This window comes from Telopea speciosissima, chromosome 4 (genome assembly GCF_018873765.1).
Source record: "Telopea speciosissima isolate NSW1024214 ecotype Mountain lineage chromosome 4, Tspe_v1, whole genome shotgun sequence".
NCBI classification, from domain to species: Eukaryota; Viridiplantae; Streptophyta; class Magnoliopsida; order Proteales; family Proteaceae; genus Telopea; species Telopea speciosissima.
The window spans coordinates 60,558,937-60,582,465 of NC_057919.1; the positions used below are offsets into that span (position 1 = coordinate 60,558,937).

At 40.3% G+C, this 23,529-nt stretch overlaps 1 protein-coding gene, 1 long non-coding RNA gene and 1 other non-coding gene across 3 annotated transcripts; 2 read left to right on the forward strand and 1 right to left on the reverse strand.

Annotated features, from left to right (window-relative positions):
* The first annotated feature begins 206 nt into the window (after window positions 1-206).
* On the forward strand, window positions 207-1,447 carry LOC122658638. The gene is made up of 3 exons (XR_006332471.1): window positions 207-474; window positions 1,122-1,189; window positions 1,402-1,447. It is a non-coding gene; the product is annotated as an uncharacterized LOC122658638 (long non-coding RNA).
* Window positions 1,448-1,478: 31 nt separating this feature from the next.
* LOC122658637 lies at window positions 1,479-20,394 on the forward strand. Its single transcript, XM_043853679.1, has 2 exons — window positions 1,479-4,749; window positions 19,190-20,394. The coding sequence occupies exons 1-2, from the start codon at window positions 1,639-1,641 to the stop codon at window positions 20,249-20,251; spliced, it is 4,173 nt and encodes a 1,390-aa protein (XP_043709614.1). The 5' UTR covers window positions 1,479-1,638; the 3' UTR covers window positions 20,252-20,394.
* Window positions 20,395-23,331: 2,937 nt separating this feature from the next.
* TRNAP-AGG lies at window positions 23,332-23,403 on the reverse strand. The gene has a single exon. It is a non-coding gene; the product is annotated as a tRNA-Pro (tRNA).
* Between the last annotated feature and the right edge of the window lie 126 nt (window positions 23,404-23,529).

Below are 23,529 nucleotides of genomic sequence, written 5' to 3' on the forward strand. Positions count from 1 at the left end.
TATGATGCAATAAAACCATGAGTCTCGGACAAACAATCCAAGTTAAACGGATGGCACGTGTCTATCTGAGTTATATAAGAAACTCACACGTGACTACTCTCAAATCTCCGAACAATCCAGACAGTAAAAGATATTTTTGATTTGAGCACTAAATCATCTAATAAAAATATAAAATTGCGGAACTGGTAATTAATTATACAATTATCGGGAGTTGTAAGTATAAGAAATGAGAAATAGGGGCTACAAGGAATTAGTGAAAATTTTGGGGTTTTCTCTCTCACCTCCTATTTTTCTTGTATTTCGTTCCCGCTGGGCGGGTGCTTTTCCTGCCTTGTTGGGTTCTGCAACACTCTCTCTCTCTCACTCATTTCTCCTTCTCTTCCTCTACTTCTTCCTTGTTTTTTTCTCATGCTTTCATTCATTTCTCTTACCAGAAAGCATCACAAGGCTTTGTTTCTGGTCAAAGCCGAACAAGTAAGTCTACCATTTGCTCTATTCATTTTGTTTGAATCTGGTTCTACAGTATCTGTTGTTGTATCGTCTCTGTTGATTTTTCGTTCCTTTTACTCCACTTCGTTCTAGGGTTTTAAGCTGTTCGAATTTGTAAATGTTTCGTGAGATGTTTCATCACATTTGGAAGCATTTGCATTTGTTTTTGTTTTTCTTCTCATTTTAGGGTTGTTTTATCTTGGTTTGGTCGTGGTGATTTTGTTACCTACTTCTACAAATCCGGTTTCCTTCACTGTTGAGAGTCTAGGGTTTGTCGTGGTTTTTAATTTATGTGGATAGAACTAGGGTTTCTGTGCTGCATTTCATGCCTGGTGTGAAGTTCTTTTGCCTGATTAGGCGTGGAAGGTGTTCCTTTATGGTGAAATGTAGACATGCATGCAGTTTACTGGGACGTCTTTATTTGGTTTCCGATGATGTCTTTCTGGTTGTCACTGTCCAATTAGAATTTGAATTTCTAGTTGATCCATTTGCACGGTGGAGCTGACGCGGAAGTTTATGTTTTCTTAAAGTTCAAGTGGAGTGTACTTAATGGTTTCTTCGTTTCACAATCAGCTGCTCATCTATTGTCTATTCGGTCTTTCCCTTGCTTATATTCATGCTTCGTGTTGCAGGTTTTTCTCAAGTTTTCAGGCCTTGACTGTATCTATCCGCGGAATTTAGGGCTCTTTGGGGCTTTCTGGTAATATGCTTGCCCCTGTAAAGCAATATGATTTTGTGTCTCTTGTGTTTTCTTGTGTTTTTTATTTTTAAGGAATGCTTATGTTTTTGTTTTTTCGTAACTTTTAATTTTAAATTGGGATTCTGGGTGTATTCTCGTTTTCCATCATTTGTATTCCCTAATTTTGGAGTTAAGTTGTTCCTCCCTTTTATTTATTTATTTATTTATGACAGTGCTTCTTTGAATTGGACTGCCAATTTGGCATAGATTTGCTGTGGCTTGTGTCAAAGTGGAATTGAGGTTGTGGATCATAGGGTTTATATATTGTTGGAGGATTTGGGAGAGATATCAAAGTTGGAAATGTGGGATGAAGATCTAGGCAACTGTGTTAGTTGGCCAGTCCAGGAATAAGGTAGAAACTGTCTGTGTGGGAAGCTGAGTTGGGATCCTTTCCAGATTCTGGATCGGCTATGGAGTGCAACAAAGAAGAGGCTATCAGAGCCAAAGAAATCGCTGAGAAGAAGATGCAAAATAAGGATTTTGTGGGAGCTCGGAGGATTGCTCTCAAGGCTCAACAATTGTACCCAGATATAGAGAACCTCTTCCAGATGCTTACTGTGTGTGATGTACACTGTTCTGCAGAGAATAAGATCCTTGGTTCAGAGATGGACTGGTATGGAATCCTTCAAATCACTCAAACAGCAGATGAATCATCCATAAAGAAGCAATACCGGAAACTTGCCCTCCTACTTCATCCTGATAAGAACAAGTTTGCTGGAGCCGAAGCTGCCTTTAAGTTGATTGGGGAAGCACAGAGGGTGCTTACAGATCAGCAAAAGCGGAGTCTATATGACATGAAGTGTAAAGATTTGGTGAGAAGTGCTGCACCAAAGCCGCCACGGCAGCCAGTGAAGAGAAACACTTCTGCCAGGAAACCATGTGGGCCTCAGAACAATTTTATGAATACTACTTCCCAGCAGTTCACAGGCTTGAACATGCGTCAACAACAGCAGAAGCAGAACCCACCAGAGTTCCCTAATGACCAGCAGACTTTCTGGACTATTTGCACATTTTGTGGTATTAGATACCAGTATTACAGAAATATTTTGAACAAATCTCTGCGTTGTCAAAGTTGCAGTAAGCCTTTCATTGCCTATGATTTGGGTGCTCAGGGTCCGCCTGCAGGAGTCAACGGTAATAAATCTGCATTTGCTCAACAAAAAGGCGTACCTGGTCAGGGTGCTAAAGTTGGTTCACAAAGTACTCCAGGGAACCTCCCAGCTGGTCTAGGGTCCAAGGGAACTTTTGGCACTGGGACTGCAGAACCACAGACTTTCCCAAAAATGGGAAGTACTTCTGATGTTGGGAGGGATTCTAAAAGCACAGGAAAGGAAGATGGAAATGTGGATATGGGAGTTGGGGAAGAAGGCAAGAGAAGGCCCAAGAACCAGGCAAAGCCTGAAGAATCAGAACCTTCAGGGAACAAGAGACAAAGGAAATTAGACAAAGAGTCCAGTGGAAGCTGTGACACTAGAAGCAGTGGTGACCCGGAAGAGGATGCTGTTTTCAAAGAAGATGGTGCTCACCCGTCTGGGCGGAACCGTGGGGCTCATTACCCTAGGAGATCGATTAGGCAAAAGATTAATGTTATTTACAAAGAAAATTTAAGTGATGATAATGATCTGGAAATGGAGACCCCTCTTGAAGAAAATTTACCAAATAGAAAGAATGAAACTGAGACATGCAAAGAAAATGGGAAAGAAGCAGATGTAGTGGATGGCTCTAAATTGATCGAGAGTCCGAAGACTATGCCAGATCCTGAGTATTATGATTACCCTGATCCAGATTTCAGTAACTTTGACCAGTTAAGAGAATTGAATAAGTTTGCTGTTGACCAGATCTGGGCTCTTTATGATACTATAGATGCCATGCCTAGGTTCTATGCCCGTGTTCGGAAAGTATATTCACCTGAGTTCAAGGTACGCATTACATGGCTGGAGCCTATTCCGGATGACAAAGATGAGATCGACTGGGTTGAGGAGGATTTGCCTGTTGCCTGTGGTCGGTTCAAACATGGAAAGACTGAAGATACTCAAGATCAGCTTATGTTCTCTCATGTGACTACATGGGAGAGAAGCAGTAGGGGTTCTTACAAGATATACCCTAGAAAGGGAGAAACTTGGGCACTCTTCAAGGACTGGGATATTAAATGGAACTCTGATCCAGAGAATCATCGAACCTATAAGTATGAATTTGTAGAAGTCCTTTCAGAATATTCAGAAGACACCGGCGTTACCGTTGTTTACTTGGGTAAGATGAAAGGATTTGTTAGCCTGTTTAGTCAAATCAAGAAGGAGGGCATTCATTCCTTTAAAATACCACCTAATGAATTATTGAAGTTCTCTCACAGGATACCTTCTTTTAGACTGACAGGTATGGAAAGAGAAGATGTTACAGAAGGATCTTATGAATTTGATCCTGCTTCTCTTCCTACTGATGTTGAAGTGTTTAATCGTACTGAAGATGTGAAATTGGACAATGGAAGTGAGGGTTCATGTCCAAAGTTTTCCAAAGAGAATGCAAAACCCATGGCAGAGCCCATATTTCCCGATACAAAGCAAAATGGTTCAGATCTGGATGAGGAAAATGCCTTGGAAACAAGGAACTCAGAAAACAGCAACCAGAAGAAGCCAATTGAACTGAATGGAACCCTTAACAAACCCAGTCAAGCAAATGTAAGTCAATGTGCAGGCAAGGAGAAGACTCAGAATCATCTGAGCAATGTGAAAAATGTCAGCTGTGATGGCTTCACTGAAGCAGGTGTATCTACATGTCAGAATGATGAGAAGAGGCATAAAGTGGTTGAAGATACCATTTCAGGTGGTATAACTGAGGATCCTGGTACTGCTCCTGCTTCATCTTCATCTTCAGAACCCAATGAAATTCCAGGGACAGAATTTTATGAATTCGACAATGACAAATCTTTTGATAAGTTTAAGACTGGTCAGATCTGGGCATTGTATAGTGACCATGATGGCATGCCCAAGTTCTATGGCAAAATAAAGAAAATTAAACCTCCACCGGATTTGACACTGTGCGTTACATGGATCGAAGCCTGCCCCCTGCGAGAGGGTATTATTGATTGGACTCATGAGGATATGCCTGTCTGTTGTGGTGAATTTAAGCTTGGAAATGATACCGATGAATACAATAGCACCTCTTCCTTTTCCCATCAATTAAAAGCTGTAGCCAAGGGTAAGAAGTATGTCATCCATCCTAGGCAAGGTGAGGTTTGGGCATTGTATAGGAACTGGGATGCTAAATGGACAGTCTCCAATTTGTCTGACTGCAAATATGACGTAGTAGAAATTCTGGAGTGTAATACATTCGGAACAAAAGTACAGAGCCTGGTATTGGTCGATGGTTATAAGACAATTTACAAGGCCACAAAAAAGAGAGGGTCGACAGTCACCATGGAGATCCCACAGAGAGATTTGCTCCGATTCTCTCATCAGGTTCCTGGGATCCGGTTGACGGAGGAGAAAAATGGCAGCTTGAGAGGCTGTTGGGAGCTTGATCCTGCATCATTGCCATGCCCTTAGAGTTCTTTAAATTGAAATATCTAATTGTAAGTTTTATCCCATCAGTGCATTTCCCAGATTCAGTCAGTGCCTCGTGTTGCCTGTTAGCTTCCATTCAAATGCTTGTGACATTTTGAGTTTGTGGGAAGAGCTTTTTTAAAGAACAGCTTCTGACCTTCACTTTTTTGGACTGGTGGCTATACTACCTGTTCAGCCCAGCTGATGGTGCTGGATGGAGAGAGCTTCTTAGTTGCTCCTCAAAGTGAGCATCATATGTCCACTCCTTTGCAGCATGGGTGTAGTCTAACAATGAAATTTTATTTTTTTTTGGTGTTGGGGGTGGGGGGAAGTCGAGAGGTAACAAAGGGGGATGGTTAATGCTGGTTTTTCTAGTGTACCTTCTATCAGCTAGGAATTATAGGTGATTAGTGGTGGGACCAATTCTTTTGGCCAACTCGGACAAGGTGAACCATGTTTTGTCCCTATTACTATTAACCTCGGATATTTATGTGGGATCTTTTGTAATCTGCTCATCTCACTCACTTCACCTTTTTTTTTTCTTCATATTTTAATCTCCTTGTTTCACAGCTTTTCACTTCCTATTAATTTTCTTATTGAAGTAGAAACATTGTGATAAGCATACTGGATTTGCTGAGTTTTACCATCAGTCACCCCAGAAAGTCTCAATTTAATTTGGGGCTTGTTAGGGTGTATATTTTTACCTTGTCGATAAACATTGAGGTCATGAATTAATTCCTATGATGTCCACCCATTGAACAGAGTCAAGGTTTCTTTAGTTGTTACAATGTCCAGGGGCAACTAAAACCTGCACCCTTTTCCCCCACTCTTTTGTATAATTCCACAACATTGGTATAGTTTCTGAAACCAGTGACTGTCCAGACAGTCGGACAGAAAGTGGATTTCCGGTGCTAACTTGAAACCTGAACATATTTTATCATGGATGGATGAATGGATGGAGGGAGTAGTTCATGTTTCTATGGCTGAGTTTGGGACCTTTCCTTCTATCCTTGGAAGGGTTATTTGTTAATGCTGACTGGCAGCTATGGTGCTGCCAAGTTGCAGGGATTAAGAGGAAATTCTCAGTTGGCATTGGTTGAATCCAGGTGGAAGAGGGGTTTGGAAATAGCTTTCTACAAGTAATTGTCTTGCCTCAGGTAATACCTCAGTAGCTGATAAATGGACCCAGGTGCAAGGATATCAGTGGATTGAGTTTCTGTTGACAATATCTTGAATCAACAAAGTGAATTGATAAACACTTTTTGTGATTTCAATTGTTTCTTGGTCTAGGTCTAGGTCTAGGTCTTTATCATTGGAAAAATGGTCTTTGCACATCTTTCACCAATGATAAATTCAGGCCTACTTTACTGTCGAATGAGACCTGACCTGCTATAGAAGCTTATTAAACCAAATGTAAGCTTTAATGGTTTACCACCAACTATGTTGGCTTTATTTTCCTGATATCTATCTACATGTTAGAAAAGAATTCCAGAAGCATTTCATGCTCGGAATTAAAGTATAGACCAGCTAGTTTTTCATATGCGCTATGGGTTTAAAGCCCTTTAAGATCCTCAAAACTGCCCTAAGAAAGGGTTATTTTTTAATGAAATAACTAGAGTGCATTAAAGGTTATAATGGATACTCCTCCATTGAGCTCCCAAGCTATTTGTTTGGTTTTTTTGATGATATTGAGCTCCCAAGCTATTATTTGTAAGGGTTGGAAGGACATGATAGAACCTGAAAGTTCTGTCAGTCGCGCACAGAAGCCAATGAAACCATTCACCATTCTCTATCTTCTTGCAATGAAGCAAGTGGTGGTTAATTTGCAGGGAAGATGGAGCTCCAAATCATCTGATACTTCAAGAGCCATTAAGGGTTACCTTCCAGAAGATGTATCAATTCTCAAATTCTCCTAATTTTGTAACCCACTGGTCATCAATGGTATAGCACATCTGGAAGGCCCGTAATGAATGCTTCAACCATCCATGGACTAAGAGGGACCATGGATCATACTTAGTTGTGATAGGCTTGTCACTTCCCTTGTGGTTCAGCATTGGTGGACCTAGTATCTCTTCTCCCACCCACTGAGAATAACGTGTCTCACCACCCACAAGGCATTGCCCATCTCTGTGCCGGTGCAAAACAGGTTTGAACCCGAGACCTGTGCCAACGTAAAGATGTCACAAGGGGCTGTTGATGGGTGTGACTTTCGGAACAACGAGAAAAACATTTCAGGCATTCACTTAAATTGTTTTTGTCATCCGAGACTGCAAAATCAACCTAGAATGCATACCAAACACAGCCTTAGTAAGAAGAATAATAATGAGATTTCACAGTGACTAGAGAAAATCTTTCCCCCAAAAATATTAGTTGGATGATAACTATTAGCAGTCAAGCACTCAAGCCTATTCATAAGAGCTCTCCTAAGGGAGATAAAAATGGCTCTTCGGTTTCAGAAGTGGATCCGACTTTTTTCCAGGGAGCTCAGTACCTAGGTAGTGCCCAGGGGGCATCCGAGGGTGTGGCTGTACCGCACACATCTCGGTGCATGCTTAGAGATGTGTGCGGCACAGTTCAACGGCTGGATGCCCCTGGGCGTTCTGGGCTCCCTGGAGAGGAGCTCAATTCGAAGCTGGGGTATGGTGTGAAAAAATTGAAACTGTAAAATAAAAAATAAACCCATAAAAATTTTGGGAATATGGGGTTTGAGAATTGAACTCGGGACCCTAAACTAAATATTTATTAGTTTAATTAAAAAAAGGGAATTTTACGCATACCACCCCTGAGGTTTGACGAAAGGATATTTTCACCCCCCAGTTTTGGAAAATTCTGCGTACCCCCCTGAGGTTTGCAAAAGATAACAAATAGGTCCATTCCGTCAGTTCATGACTAACACTGTTAAAAAGTAGACTTGAACTGACGGAATTGCCCTTGCCATTGGGGTTTCAAAATGAACTGACCGAAATGCCCTTATCACTATGGGGTTTCTAAAATGACTAGAACGATGAGGGATTTTAGGGTTTGAAATTGGGGAAAATCCCAAATCCTGCAACTCGTCTTCTTCCTCCCAAATCCTGCAACTCATTCCCTTTATCGAGCCACACTGGAAGAAAGAAGGGGAGGAAACGGGAAGGGCCACCATTGTTGGACGTTATTCTTGAAGCTGCAACTTCTCCAAGCTCTGTTCAAAGACCTCCCACTTCTCCAAACTCTGTTGGAGTGGACCTGCAACTTCTGAAACTGCATCGTCTCCAACTTCTCCAACTTCGGTTTGACCTGCAACTCAAAGCTCTGTAAGTATTGCTTTGAATTTCTTCATCCATTCTCTGGTCCATTGACATCTCGGCATATTAGCTTCTTTTTTTGTCCTACATATGCATACCTAAGAAATGTTAAGTGGTCAATACGTGGATCAAGTTACGAATTTCTGAATCTAAAAATCGAAACTATATAACCTAAAACATACAGTAGTTCAGTTCAGACCTTAATTAGATAATAGATGGAGAAACCTTTAATGGAATCTTCATTTTGGAAATTTGGGCTGCTCTGTTTGATTATGTGAAGGATACATTGCATTCTTTGATTTCTGGATAATTTGCTGTTTTCTTCTCTTGAATTCAAGCATATTGTTCATATATAATAGCAAACTATGCATTAGAAGAGGTAATCTGATGCTACTTTGTATGCTAAATATATGATGGCTGATCAAAGTGTGACAAAGGATACATTGTATATATGCTCTTCATGCTGCACCAAGATTAGCATAAAAATGCCTCTCCTACTCTTTGTCGATTGGGTGCTGTCCTTGCCTGGCCATTGGGTGCTCAAGGGACTTTCTGGTTATATCCAACAGTCTATAAATTTCTCTACTTCACAATAAAATGAAGGGAAAAAACAAGAAAAATCTGAAATACAAATGACATGTCTGAGTCTACAGATGCATTGAAAAAAAAAACTGATTGAATTTTTCATCTCACCGAGCTTGAGATGATGATAAAATAGTTATAAAATACATACTATTGGTTTATGAGCACTTTTTATTTGGTTGAATTCGAGTGAGATGATGCTTCTATTACATTTCATTTTGTAAAAAATTCTATTATTTTGTTTTGTAACTCTGTTAATCTTTATCACCATTTTGATGACTTCCACCAAACACTGAAACTGTTAGAGTTGTGAAGAGTCTATTGATTGGATGGGTCCTTGTTTGTTTTAGTGGCATTCAGCAAGCATTATCCCACCTATTTGGAGAAGCTACATGCAACCTGTTCCCCATGCCCCTTCATAATCTTCAGATGTAGTTGTATTTCTTGGCAAGTTTGATGATAATCCAAAATTTATATACTTGGCTGATGCAGTAATATGCTCTGTTTATGTATTTTGTGCAATGTTGTTGACTACATGGCAGGATTTGAATAATGGAGAAAACTGTATGCAAGTTGGTCTATCATTATGTGAAGTCTGAATCCAAAATTGTAGATGTGGACAGATTTGGGTACTTGGAAATGATTGGTGACATATATAACTTATTGTTGAGTTATATACCCAAGGGAAGGTCTGTGAGTTTTAGTGTGAAATACATAACACCTGATACGGGTGAAAATTTAAACTTGGATAGAGCTGCAGATGTGATGAAGATGTTTGATGTCTTGAAGGACCAACCTGAACTGAACATATATGTTTATGATGTGCAAGTGGGTGATCCAGTGTTATGTACTTATGTGAATGGACACACACTTCAAGTGATTGGTGGTGATTCTGCCATTGATAGACCAGGAAGTGGAGAGCCACTACTTTCACCTGCAGAGCTATTTGGTGGTGCTTTAACCAGACAAATTGAGACTGCTCCAACAAAAATTGAGACTTTTCCAAGAGAAATTGAAGAAAGTAGTAGGAGATCAAAAGCAATTGTAAGGAAGGGTGGTGGTACTTTAGGTTTACCCAAGTTAATGAGTGGTGCCATTGGTAGTGTTTCCACTAGTACTACACGCCTTGGTACTACAGCCACTGCAAGAAGGAATGTTGGTAATAGTAATACCTCACAAATGAATCCTGTTGTAAGGAATGACAATAGTAACACTTGTGTTCTCGAGCCAAGAGATGGAAATACTGTTGGTGTGACTGTTTACAACAAGAGTACTGCCAATGTGAGTGGTTGTGGTATGACATTGCAAGAGGTTGGGATGTCTACTAGATATGTAAGTAGGGGTCGTGGGTTTCTCAGGGCATCTACCACATGTGCTATCAGTATTGCATTTGAACCTGTTGCTTCACCTACCAAGCTGCTTGACAAGGAAGTGGAAGAAAATCAGATCATCAATGATACATCTGATGATGAATGGGAAGCTGGAGAGTCAGATGAAATAAGTGAGAGTCAAGGCAGTAGTGAAGATGATGTTAGTGAAGAAGAGTTGGAGAAAGAGGATAACAGTAATGATGACATATCTGAATGTCAATCAGAAGAAGGGGATAATGTGGGTGATGGAGTAGGGGGTGGGGACCAAAATGTCACATTTAGAGGTGGTCAAGAATTCAAGAATGTGCATCATTTCAGGGAGGGCCTAGAAGATTATGAAGTTCAAGAGGGCTTCAAAGCTTTGAGGCAGCAGAATGAGAAATCAAGAGTAACTGCAGTATGTGCTGGAAATGGGTGTGCATGGAGGATCCATGCTTCAGTAATGCCTAGGGATCGTATCACATTTGTGGTCAAAACACTTGTGGATAGGCATACATGTAAGAGAGAAGTTAGCAACTTGAATGTAACTTCAAAATGGATAGCAAAGAAACTTACTTCCAATCTTAGGGCAGACCCTGCAATGAGCAACAAGGTAATGGAAAATATGTTGAAGGAGAAGTACAATGTGGATACAACTAATATGCGACTGTATAGGGAAAGATGGAGAGCCAGGGATGATGGGAGCCATGCAAAGTCATTTAATAAGTTGGAATCATATGGGGACATGATAAAAGCAAAAAACCCTAGCAATTCATATGTTATCCAATACCAGAATGGAAATATATATGGAGAGGAGGATGCATATGGGGTGATGAGAGTAATTCCACAGTTTAAGCGTATGTATATATGCTTTGATGCATGCACACAAGGATTTTTGAAGGGATGTCTGCCATTCATAAGCCTTGATGGATGTCATCTTAAAGGTTTATATGGAGGAGTCTTAGTTTCCGCAATTTCAGTTGATGGAAACAATGGGATATTTCCAGTTGCATATGGAGTTGTAGAATCTGAAGGAAAGGACAGTTGGCTATTCTTCCTCCACCATTTACATGAGTCCATTGACAGATGCATACAAAGTGTTTGCAATGGAAGCCCAACCCCTCATGATATACTTACATTTATGACTGACAAACAGAAGGTATAATATCTTCCTTAAGATTAAGTTCAAAATTAGAATTTTTTTCTTAACATCCCTCACTTAAATAAATCCCTTATTAATATTATGTAAATCAATATGCTTTGTACAGGGTCTTATTGAAGCAATTTCAACCATTTTTCCAGAAGCAAACCATCGACATTGCAGCAGACATCTATACAATAATTTCAAGAAAGTGTTTGGAGGTGGGCCTGCATTACGAGGTTATTTCTGGACAGCCAGCAAAGCATACAATGTATTTGAATTTCAAAAGGCCATGGATGGTATGAAAGCAGAAAGGAATGAGGCATATGAATGGTTAATGAAGACTCCAGTTAATATGTGGAGTCGACATGCATTTGATCACAGAGCCAAGAGTGATCAAATAAGCAACAATATGAGTGAGTCATTCAACCAATGGGTTGGATCATGCAGGGATAAGCCTATCCTTACCTTAGTCGATTTAGTCAGATCTAAGCTGATGGGTAGGTTACAGAAAAGGTTTTCAAAGAATTGTAACTTTGCAGAGCATATCACTCCAAGAATGAAGAAAAAACTTGATGATTTTCAGAGAGGTGTCAGGTATTGTAGAGCAACATTTGCTGGAGGAGATAAGTATGAGGTACAGGATAACAGTGTTAGGTATGTGGTGGACATGGAAAATAACTTTTGTGAGTGTGGGATCTACATAGCAACTGGATTGCCATGTAAACATGTGGGAGCATGCATTCAATATAATAGGGTACCTCTTCAGCAATTCTATGATTCATACTATTCAAAAGAGAGGTATTTACTAGCTCATGAGGGAATGATTGATCCATTGTTTGATCTAAGCACTTTAGAAGACAGATCCCTACTTCCACCACCAATGAAGAGGTCAATTGGCAGACCAAATAAGTCAAGGAGGAGAGAACAAGATGAGGCACCTAAAGAAGACATTAGGAAGAGGTCTAGCACTGTGAGATGTAGCAAATGTAAATCATTTGATCACAATAGGAGGACATGCAAAGGAGGTCCAGTTGCTGAGAAGAGGAAATCTACTTCTAAGAATAAGGTACCTTAACTGATTTTATCATCCTACAATTAAACTCCTTAAATTTTTATGCATTAATATTTAGCATTATTGTTTTGTTCATGCCAGGGGCCATCTCAGCAGAGGTCCTCTCAACAGAGGACACCTAAGAAGGGAACCAGATCTTCTCAGGCCAGCTCCCCTCAACAGAGCTCCCCTCAGATGATAACCAGATCCTCTCAGCAGAGATCACCTCAGATGGTAACCAGATCTTCTCAGGCCAGGTCCCCTCAGTAGACCTCCCCTCAGGTGGTAACCAGATCCTCCCAGCAGAGATCACCTCAGATGGTAACCAGAGCTTCTCAGACCAGGTCTCCTCAGGTGGTAACCAGGTCCTCTCAACAGAGGTCCCCTCAGTAGAATGTTGGTGTCAAGGTAGCATTATTAATTGAATTATCATTTTCATTTTAGAGTTTTGTACATAAAACTTGAAATTTTACATATATGTTTTGTTGATGCAATTGTAGAGGAAATCAAGGAGTGATACACCTGATGATATATCATCATCTCAAAAAGCAGCCAGATCCTCACAACAGTCATGTACAACTGCACAAGATGTGATTCACAATAGGATAGCAGCAAAGGCTATGAAAGAGAAGGCAAGAAGAGCCAGTAGAGCTACCCAATGAAATGGTGAGTGGAGTTGCTGTCTAGGACCAGTCTAACGCACAAGATGTGATTTAAAATTTTAAATAGATGCCTCGAGTTCCTCTGGCAGTAAAATGATGGGATGTGTTTTTGCCATGTACGATTCGATTCTTTGTCTAGGACCATCCATGGAGCGATGTGTTATGGAGCTGAAGGTTGGAGGAGTGAAGTGGAGTTGCAGTGTTGGAGCTGAAGTGGAGGCTATGGGTTGATTTATGATTCAGCAAGTTCTATTAGATTTATTTGGAAAACATATTGTAACTTAATAGTTTCACTTGGATTTTTAATGGTTTGACTTGGATTTGGATCAACATTTGGGATTATGCAAATGCTGTTATGATGTATGGACCAATGTGATTGGAAAACAATTACCAATGTAATGGTTTGAGACTGGTCTGATTTTTAATCCTAAAATTTGGTCATTGAGCATTGCAGATCACTACTTAGCTAAATATCTTCATGTTGATGATGCTGTCTCCTAGCTCCCTCAGTGTGTAAACCATAATGGTAATAGCAATGGGTTAACCAATTACCATCATCATCTAACCATCATGCTAATACTAATGGGTTAAATCATAAAATGTTTAGGAGCATTGGATTAGGGGCTCAGTTATTGTATATGTGAATAACATTGGTAGAATTCCTCTATGCTACTGTTGCTGCCCCTGCTCATGTGGGCTGATGGCCTCTAAAGACCCTCACATAGTACCCTGTGATGCTTTGTTATATCTTTAGAAGGCTACCAATACTTGAGCAGTGACCCATTGACCCACATGAGCCATCATAGCAGAGGTCATGGAGCAGGTAGTCTGTTGAGATACTCTCTAATCATAAAATTCCAACACTTAAGCAGTGACCCGCAATATATTTTTCACATTCAAAATACCATCACATTCCAAATACAATACACTAAAATTCCAAATGCATTCATTGAAAGCAAATTGTTCATTCAAATTACCAAACATCCCCTTCCCATACATTAGGTGAAACTCTCCTTTCCATACATTAAGTGCCCTACCCCATACACTCCATCATATTTTCAGAACAATTACAACAAAGTTCAAGACAAACAAAGCAACCATCATTTGACAAAACATCTGCATTGCAGCATTTGACTTTTCCAACTCAATCACTCTATTCTTAAACCTACAGAATTCTTCCTCCTTCTGTTGATCCCTCCTCTGTTGCTCCATCTTCTGTTGCTCCATCCTTTGCTGTTCTTCTACACTAATTACACCTATAGTATTTGTTGGACCTAGATGTGGAGCTGGAACATTGGTGAGGCTACATTAACCTGGTTCACTCATGGTACAACACCATTGGAAGAAGTTGCAGCCACCATTATTTTTGTCTACACAGTTATAATATAGCCTATTTGGGTTATCTGTTGAGTTCGAGATCTTCACAGCAGCTCTTTTCCTATAGAAACACAGTTTGTTCTCAAACTTAAGGTACCCTGAATAGCTCTCATTGACACTACCATAAGACATTGTACATGCAAACATTACATTGAATCTAAGCATTAATAATAGTCCCATCAAGGAATCAAATGATCTATTCCAGGAAGAACTGATAATGAATTACCAGAGAACAAGGATGCAAAAGCATATTAAGCAAGTAGAACCATATCCAAGACAGAATAATTCACATGAATGAACCCATGATGATGTTGATGAAGACTATTCATACACCCATTCTCATGTGGTCCACTTCCTCTCTCTCCCTCTCTCTCCCACGCAATTGGTCCCATGTCTTTCCTTACCAATCAATTGCCCTCAAGATTTGTACACAAACCCATCATCAGAATCACTAATTTCAAGGATAGGCCATTTTACACCAATCTACAAGAAGCTTCTATTGGCTTGGCCCCCTCTTGAACCAGATTTTAAACAAGATTAAACCCAATTAATAATGATGGAAATTGGACTCCCTACATCTGTAATCTGCAAGATTAACCTATTGCTATCCAATAAAAAAGTTATAATTGCCATCATCCAGTAAAGAATTCGGTTTCATGATACTTTAGCCAAAATTGGCATTCCATATACGATAAAAATTGGCTTTAATTGTTAGAAATACCATGGACAGCTCCCTTTCCTGCTGCAGAGATTGAAGCTAGGGACATTCTCCCTAGCATTGCTCTGTAATTATACTATAGAAACCCATATCTTTTTTAGTTTCTTATTTGTAGCCAACCTCAAAGAATCACTACTTTGTGATTCTTGATAGATTGTCCGATACACAGTGAAGCATCCATTTTTGTTTTAGAAGTTTGGCATTTCTCCATTTAGAGTTCTCTTCTGTGGGCCTTGTGGATGTGGTAAAACCCTTCTTGCAAAGAAAATTGCTAGTGAGTGCCAACCCAACTTCATCAGTGTGCAAAGACCAGAATTGCTCACCATGTGGTGCGAAGAAAGTCAGCCAATGTGTAAGAGATATTTGACAAGCAGAACCATAAAATTGTATAGTTTATATCCAATTTTGGACAGCATTTTTGGGTTTTAGTGAGTAGCGAGCAGTGAGCTTTACTCACGGTCATGGGTTGGACAGATATTTCAATTTTGGAGTTCAAAACTCATATACGATTGCACAAGCTGTTTCAGTTTTTCCAATATCAAAAACGATTGAGAATGGAAAGCAATACTTACAGAGCTTGGAGTTGTAGGTTGAACCAAAGTTGGAGAAGTTGGATAAGTTGCAAGTCGAACCGAAGTAGGAGAGTAGGAGAAGTTGCAAGTCACAAACATAGGTTGGAGAAGTTGCAGGTGCTCCGACCGAGCTTGGAGAAGTTGCAGCTCGAAGAATAACGTCCAACAATGGTGGCCCTTCCCATTTCTTCCCCTTCTCTCTTCCAGTGTGGCTCGATAAAGGGAACGAGTTGCAAGATTTGGGAGGAAGAAGATGAGTTGCAGGATTTGGGATTTTCCCCAATTTCAAACCCTAAAATCCCTCATCGTTCTAGTCATTTTAGAAACCCCATAGTGATAAGGGCATTTCGGTCAGTTCATTTTGAAACCCCAATGGCAAGGGCAATTCCATCAGTTCAAGTCTATTTTTTAACAGTGTTAGTCATGAACTGACGGAATTGACCTATTTATTACCTTTTGCAAACCTCGGGGGGTACGCAGAATTTTCCAAAACTGGGGGTGAAAATATCCTTCCGTCAAACCTCAGGGGTGGTATGCGTAAAATTCCCTTAAAAAAAAGCAAATTGTGGAACCGTAAAATTCGCGGTACTGGAGTGTTGAAAGCAATGAAGTCCTTGGGAAACCAAGAGGCCGTCAAAATCTGTCGTTTTTATTGCTTTTTTGTTTCCCTCCAAATCTTGAATCTTCCAAACCATACCTCCAAAATCGTTTTTTCTTCTTTCTTGAGTTTCTTCATTCTTTCATTGTTTCTGTGGTCGCAGAACCCATCATCGTCTCATTGATTTTCCCTGTTTAGTAACCATTCTCCCACTTACATTACTGATTACACCGGGCGTCTGATTCGCTTTCTCCTGTTAATACGTCACCCGTTCTGTCTGAGTAAATGAACTAATTAATCAACACTTCTCTATCTATTTATCTATATCTTCATTATCTCCAACTTTTTAAGGGTGTTTTTGTTTGTAATCTTGGTTTTTCAGTTGGACTTGGTTTGGGCGGAAGGTAACTGAGATGGCTTCTGTTGGAGCAGATGAAGGGAATTCGGTTGTAGAAAGGGAATTCAGTTGTAGATGGTACTGGTAGTGACTCCGACACTCAGTCTCCCTCCTCCTCCTCTTCCGGTAATGGTCTCTAAACCTCTCCCCCCCCCCCCCCCCCCAACTAAAATAAAAAAACGGATACTTTGTTATTAAGTTTTGATTCCCTCGAAATTTCTTCATTGTTAAATGGTTTATGAAACGCAGGCGGTAAATCAAAAGATGAAAATGACGATGAGTTGCAGACTTTACAGTGTACCGTGCCCTTTCACGCTATCATTCCAGATGACATCTCTTTGCCTCAAACCCAATTGTTAAATCTTGGTGATGAAACACAAGTACTGGATTATCAAGATTGGGACGAAGATATGACCCAGTTGGTGAATGGGTGTGATGATGAGATGTTGACCGACAGTGATAGTTAAGGAACAAATGGAACCCTAGTATTGACTGATGTTGATGACGATGGCTCTGAAAGAGGAATATGGGATGATCTAGTTGAGATGGAGAAAAGACAGCTTAGTCCTTCCAATGATCAAGCAGAGAAAGACCATGTGGTGGATTCTGATGCCTCAACCGATGATGAGCACGGTTCAGGTCTTTCCCACACACTGTTTAAGAAGAACAATGCTATATATGTTGCTATTAAGTCTGCATTTTTGTTCCATGTGTGTAGCAAATTGCTATTTTTGTATTTTTATATGTTTTTTTTACTGAATTTCCTCTTCGCTATCTATTTTATGGTTATTTTGTTAGGTGGCCAACGAAGGAAACCGTTTCTTAAGTCACTTGATCATTGTGATTGCTTAGAACTTGCTTTAGAGTTGATTGGGGAAGCACAGAGGGTGCTTACAGATCATCAAAACCGGAGTCTATATGACATGAAGTGTAAACATTCGGTGAGAAGTGCTGCACCAAAGCCACCACGGCAGCCAGTGAATAGAAACACTTCTGCCAGGAAACCATGTGGGCCTCAGAACAATTTTATGAATACTACTTCCCAGCAGTTCACAGGCTTGAACATGCATCAACAACAGCATGAGCAGAACCCACCAGAGTTCCCTAATGACCAGCAGACTTTCTGGACTATTTGCCCATCTTGTGGTATTTGGTACCAGTATTACAGAAATATTTTGAACAAAGCTCTGCGTTGTCATAGTTGCACTAAGCCTTTCATTGCCTATGATTTGGGTGCTCAGTGTCCGTCTGCAGGAGTCAACAGTAATAAATCTGCATTTGCTCAACAAAAAGACATACCTGGTCAGGGTGCTAAAGTTGGTTCACAATGTACTGCTGGGAACCCCCCAGCTGGAATAGGGTCCAAGGGAACTTTTGGCACTGGGACTGCAGAACTACAGACTTTCACAAAAACGGGAAGTACTTCTGATGTTGGCAGGGTTTCTAAAAGCCCAAGAAAGGAAGATGGAAATGTGGATATGGGAGTTGGGGAAGAAGGCAAGAGAAGGCCCAAAAACCAGGCGAAGCCTGAAGAATCAGAGCCTTCAGGGGACACAAGTAAGAAGAGACAAAGGAAATTAGACAAAGAGTCCAGTGAAAGCTGTGACACTGGAAGCAGTGGTGACCCGGAAGAGGATGCTGTTTTCAAAGACAATGGTGCTCATCCGGCTGGGCAGAACCGTGGGGGCCATTACCCTAGGAGATCGATTAGGCAAAAGATTAATGTTAGTTATAAAGAAAATTTAAGTGATGATTACGACTTTGCAAGTCCTCCAAAAAGATCAAGGGTGAGTGGATCATTTTGTTGCTTTTGATAATGATGTGGAAATGGAGCCCCCTCTTGAAGAAAATTTACCAAATAAAAAGAATGAAACTGAGACATGCAAAGAAAATGGGAAAGAAGCAGATGTAGTGGATGGCTCTAAATCAATCGAGAGTCCCAAGACTATGCCAGATACTGAGTATTATGATTACCCTGATCCAGATTTCAGTAACTTTGACCAGTTAAGAGAATTGAAAAAGTTTGCTGTTGACCAGATCTGGGCTCTTTATGATACTATAGATGCCATGCCTAGGTTCTATGCCCGTGTTCGGAAAGTATATTCATCTGAGTTCAAGGTACGCATTACTTGGCTGGAACCTATTCTGGATGACAAAGATGAGATCGATTGGGTTGAGGAGGATTTGCCTGTTGCCTGTGGTCGGTTCAAACACGGAAAGACTGAAGATACTCAAGATCAGCTTATGTTCTCTCATGTGACTACATGGGAGAGAGGCAGTAGGGGTTTTTACAAGATATACCCTAGAAAGGGAGAAACTTGGGCACTATTCAAGGACTGGGATATTAAATGGAACTCTGATCCAGAGAGCCATCGAACCTGTAAGTATGAATTTGTAGAAGTCCTTTCAGAATATTCAGAAGACACTGGCGTTACCATTGTTTACTTGGGTAAGATGAAAGGATTTGTTAGCCTGTTTAGTCAAATCAAGAAGGAGGGCACTCATTTCTTTAGAATACCACCCAATGAATTATTGAAGTTCTCTCATAGGATACCTTCTTTCAGAATGACAGGTATGGAAAGAGAAGATGTTACAGAAGGATCTTATGAATTTGATCCTGCTTCTCTTCCTACTGATGTTGAAGTGTTTGCTCGTACTGAAGATGCGAAATTGGACAATGGAAGTGAGGGTTCATGTCCAAAGTTTTCCAAAAAGAATGCAAAACCCATGATGGAGCCCATATTTCCCAATACAAAGCAAAATGGTTCAGATCTGGATGAGGAAAATGCCTTGGAAACAAGGAACTCAGAAAACAGCAACCAGAAGGAGCCAATTGAACTGAATGGAACCCTTAACAAACCCAGTCAAGCAAATGTAAGTCAATGTGCAGGCAAGGAGAAGACTCAGAATCATCTGAGCAATGTGAAAAATGTCAGCTGTGATGGCTTCACTGAAGCAGGTGTATCTAAATGTCAGAATGATGAGAAGAGGCATAAAGTGGTTGAAGACACCATTTCAGGTGGTATAACTGAGGATCCTGGTACTGCTCCTCCTTCATCTTCATCTTCAGAACCCGATGAAATTCCAGGGACAGAATTTTATGAATTCGACACTGACAAATCTTTTGAGAAGTTTAAGACTGGTCAGATCTGGGCATTGTATAGTGACCATGATGGCATGCCCAAGTTCTATGGCAAAATAAAGAAAATTAAACCTCCACCGGATGGTCCGGATTTCACACTATGCGTCACATGGCTCGAAGCCTGCCCCCTGCGAGAGGGTATTATTGATTGGATTCATGAGGATATGCCTGTCTGTTGTGGTGAATTTAAGCTTGGAAATGATACCGACGAATACAATAGCACCTCTTCCTTTTCCCATCAATTAAAAGCTGTAGCCAGGGGTAAGAAGTATGTCATCCATCCTAGGCAAGGTGAGGTTTGGGCATTGTATAGGAACTGGGATGCTAAATGGACAGTCTCCAATTTGTCTGACTGCAAGTACGACGTAGTAGAAATTCTGGAGTGTAATACATTGGGAACAAAAGTACAGAGCCTGGTATTGGTGGATGGTTATAAGACAGTTTACAAGGCCACAAAAAAGAGAGGGTCGACAGTCACCATGGAGATCCCACAAAGAGAGTTGCTCAGATTCTCTCATCAGGTTCCTGGGATCCGGCTGACGGAGGAGAAAAATGGCAGCTTGAGAGGCTGTTGGGAGCTTGATCCTGCATCATTGCCATGCCCTTAGAGTTGTTTGAATTGAAATATCTGATGGTAAGTTTAATCCCATTCAGTGCATTTCCCAGATTCAGTCGGTGCCTCTTGTAGCCTGTATCTTCCATTCAAATGCTTGTGACATTTTGAGTTTGTGGGAAGTGCTTTTTCAAAGAACAGCTTCTGACCTTCACTTTTTTGGATCCGTGGCTGGTACTACCTATTCAGCTGCTGATGGTGCTGGATTGAGAGAACTTCTTAGTTGCTCCTTAAAGTGAGCATCATGGGCCACTCCTTTGAAGCATGGGTGTTGTCTAACAGTAAATTTTTTTTTGGTGGGGGGAGGGGTGGGGGAGTCGAGAGGTAACAATGGGGGATGGTTAATGCTGGTTTTTCTAGTGAACTTTATATCAGCTAGGAATTATAGGTGATTAGTGGTGGGACCAATTCATTTGGCCAACTTGGACAAGGTGAACCATGTTTTGTCCCTATTACTATTAACCTCGGATATTTATGTGGGATCTTTTGTAATCTGCTCATCTCACACCTTTTTTTTTTTTTTGTTTCATACTTTAATCTCCTTGTCTCTGCATTTCACTTCCTATTAATTTTCTTATTGAAGTAGAAACATTGTGATAAGCATACTGGATTTGCTGAGTTTTACCATCAGTCACCCCAGAAAGTCTCAATTTAATTTGGGGCGTGTTGGGGTGTATATTTTTACCTTGTCGATAAACATTGAAGTCATGAATTAATTCCTATGATGTCCACCCACTGAACAGAGTCAAGGTTTCTTTATTTGTTACAATGTCAGGGGCAACTAAAAACTGCACCCTTTTCCCCCACTCTTTTGTAGAATTCCACCAAATTGGTATAGTTTCTGAAACCATTAACTGTCCACACAGTCAGACACAAAGTGGATTTCCAGTGCTAACTTGAAACCCGAACACATTTTATCATGGATGGATGAATGGATGGAGGGAGTAGTTCATGTTTCTATGGCTGAGTTTGGAACCTTTCCTTCTATCCTTGGAAGAGTTATTTGTTAATGCTAATTGGCAGCTATGGTGCTGCCAAGTTGCAGGGATTAAGAGGAAATTCTCAGTTGGCATTGGTTGAACCCAGGTGGAAGAGGGGTTTGGAAATGGCTTTCTACAAGTAATTGTCTTGTATCAGGTAATACCTCAGTAGCTGATGGGTGCAAGGATATCAGTGGATTGAGTTTCTGTTGACAATATCTTGAATCAACAAAGTGAATTGATGCACACAGGAATTATTTTGTGATTACAATTGTTTCTTAGTCCAGGTCTAGGTCTTTATCACTGGAAAAATGGTCTTTGCACATCTTTCACCAATGATAAATTCATGCCTACTGTACTGTTGAATGAGACCTGCTATAGAAGCTTATTAAACCAAATGTAAGCTTTAATGGATTACCACCAACCTTGTTCTTCGCTTTATTTTCCTGATATCTATCTACATGTTCGAAAGGAATTCCAGAAGCATTTCATGCTCTGGGAATTAAAAGTATAGACCAGCTAGTTTTTCATATGTACTATTGGTTTAAAGCCCTATAAGATCCTCAAAACTTTCCTAAGAAAGGGTGTCTTTTTTAATGAAGTTACAGAGTGCATTAGAAGGTTATAATGGATACTCCCTTCATTGAGCTCCCAAGCTATTATTTGTAAAGGTTGGAAGGACATAATAGGATCTGAAGGTTCTGTCAGCCGTGCACAGGATCCAATGAAACCATTCACCATTCTCTATCTTCTTGCAATCAAGCAAGTGGTGGCGTGGTGCTTGGTTTGCAGGAAAGATTGGGCACCAAATCATCAGGGAGTTCAAGTGTCATTCAGGGTTACCTTTCAAAGATGTATTAATTCTTAAATTCTCCTAATTTTGTAACCCACTGCTCATCAATGGTTTGGCACATCTGGAAGGCCTGAAATGAATGCTTCAACTATCCATGGACTAAGAGGGACCATGGATGATACTTTGCTGTGGTAGGCTTGTCATTTCCCTTATGGTTCAGCTTTGGTGGCCTTAGTTTCTCTTCACCCACGATGAATAACGTATCTCGTCACCCACAAGCAATGTCCATCTCTGTACTGGTGCGAAACATGTTTGAACCCGAAACATGTGGTAACGTAGAGAAGTCACGATCCAACAGAGCAAGGGGCTATTGATGGGTAGGACTTTCGGAACAATGAGAAAAACATTTCAGACATTCATTTAGTACAACATCAGCCTTATTCCAACTAAATGGGATCGGCTACATGGATCCCAGTAGAAACAAAAAATCAGTAATAAAAAGTAGGAGAAGGAGATCACAGCAAAGACTCAAAACTCTAGAGCATTAACCCAACTTAGCTATCAACCGCATCATAGCTGCTCAACATTCCGCTCTTGCCCTCGAGTGTGTAATATAGGACGGAATTTTGCTGGAGTAGCAAGAACATTCCTACTACAACTGTAGCAGCAAACTTTTTTCCTATAATACAACAATAGCGTCTCAACAACCAAGACCAACTATAAGGAGTCGGCCACGTGGATCTTCGTTCTCCAACTATTCACCATTCTCCAATCACCACTTCTCTTATGGTTACCTTAGGTTTGCCTCTAGCTCTTTTAGTTCCTTCAATCTGAATCAGGGTCGCTCCTTCGAATTGGGGCATCCGAATACCTTCATTGAACATGGTTTTACCATCTCAAGCGACTCTCTCTCAGTTTATCATGGATTGGAGCTATTCCCAGTAAGTTCTAATATGATCTTTCCTCACTTTATCTTTACTAGTTTTTCTACACATTCATCTCAACATCCTCATCTCTCCAATGCCAAGTTTATTTATATGACACTTCACAAATTTTATAAGAGAATAATAATGAGATTTTCATAGTAGGTAGAGAAAAATTTCTCCAAAAGTATTTAGTTAGATGATAAAAAGTTAGTAAGTCATGGAGCGAATTGGATTGTAAATGAAATGAGTTACTAAGCAGTCAAGCCTATTCATAAGAGCTCTTGCTTCTAAGGGAACAGGGGAGATAAAAATGACCATTCAGTAACAGAAGGTAGGGTATGGTGTGAAAAAAAAAAACTCGTAAAAATGGAGATAGGGGGCATTCCGAGAATTGAACTCGGGACCTCTCGCACCCTAAGCGAGAATCATACCACTAGACCAAATGCCCTTATTTGTTTTAGTTATATTTTTAATAAATATTTCTTACTTTAATTAAAAAAAAGGCAAATTGTAGTACCGTAAAATTCGCGGTACTGAGTGTTGAGAGCAATGAAGTCCTTAGAAAAGGCAGAGA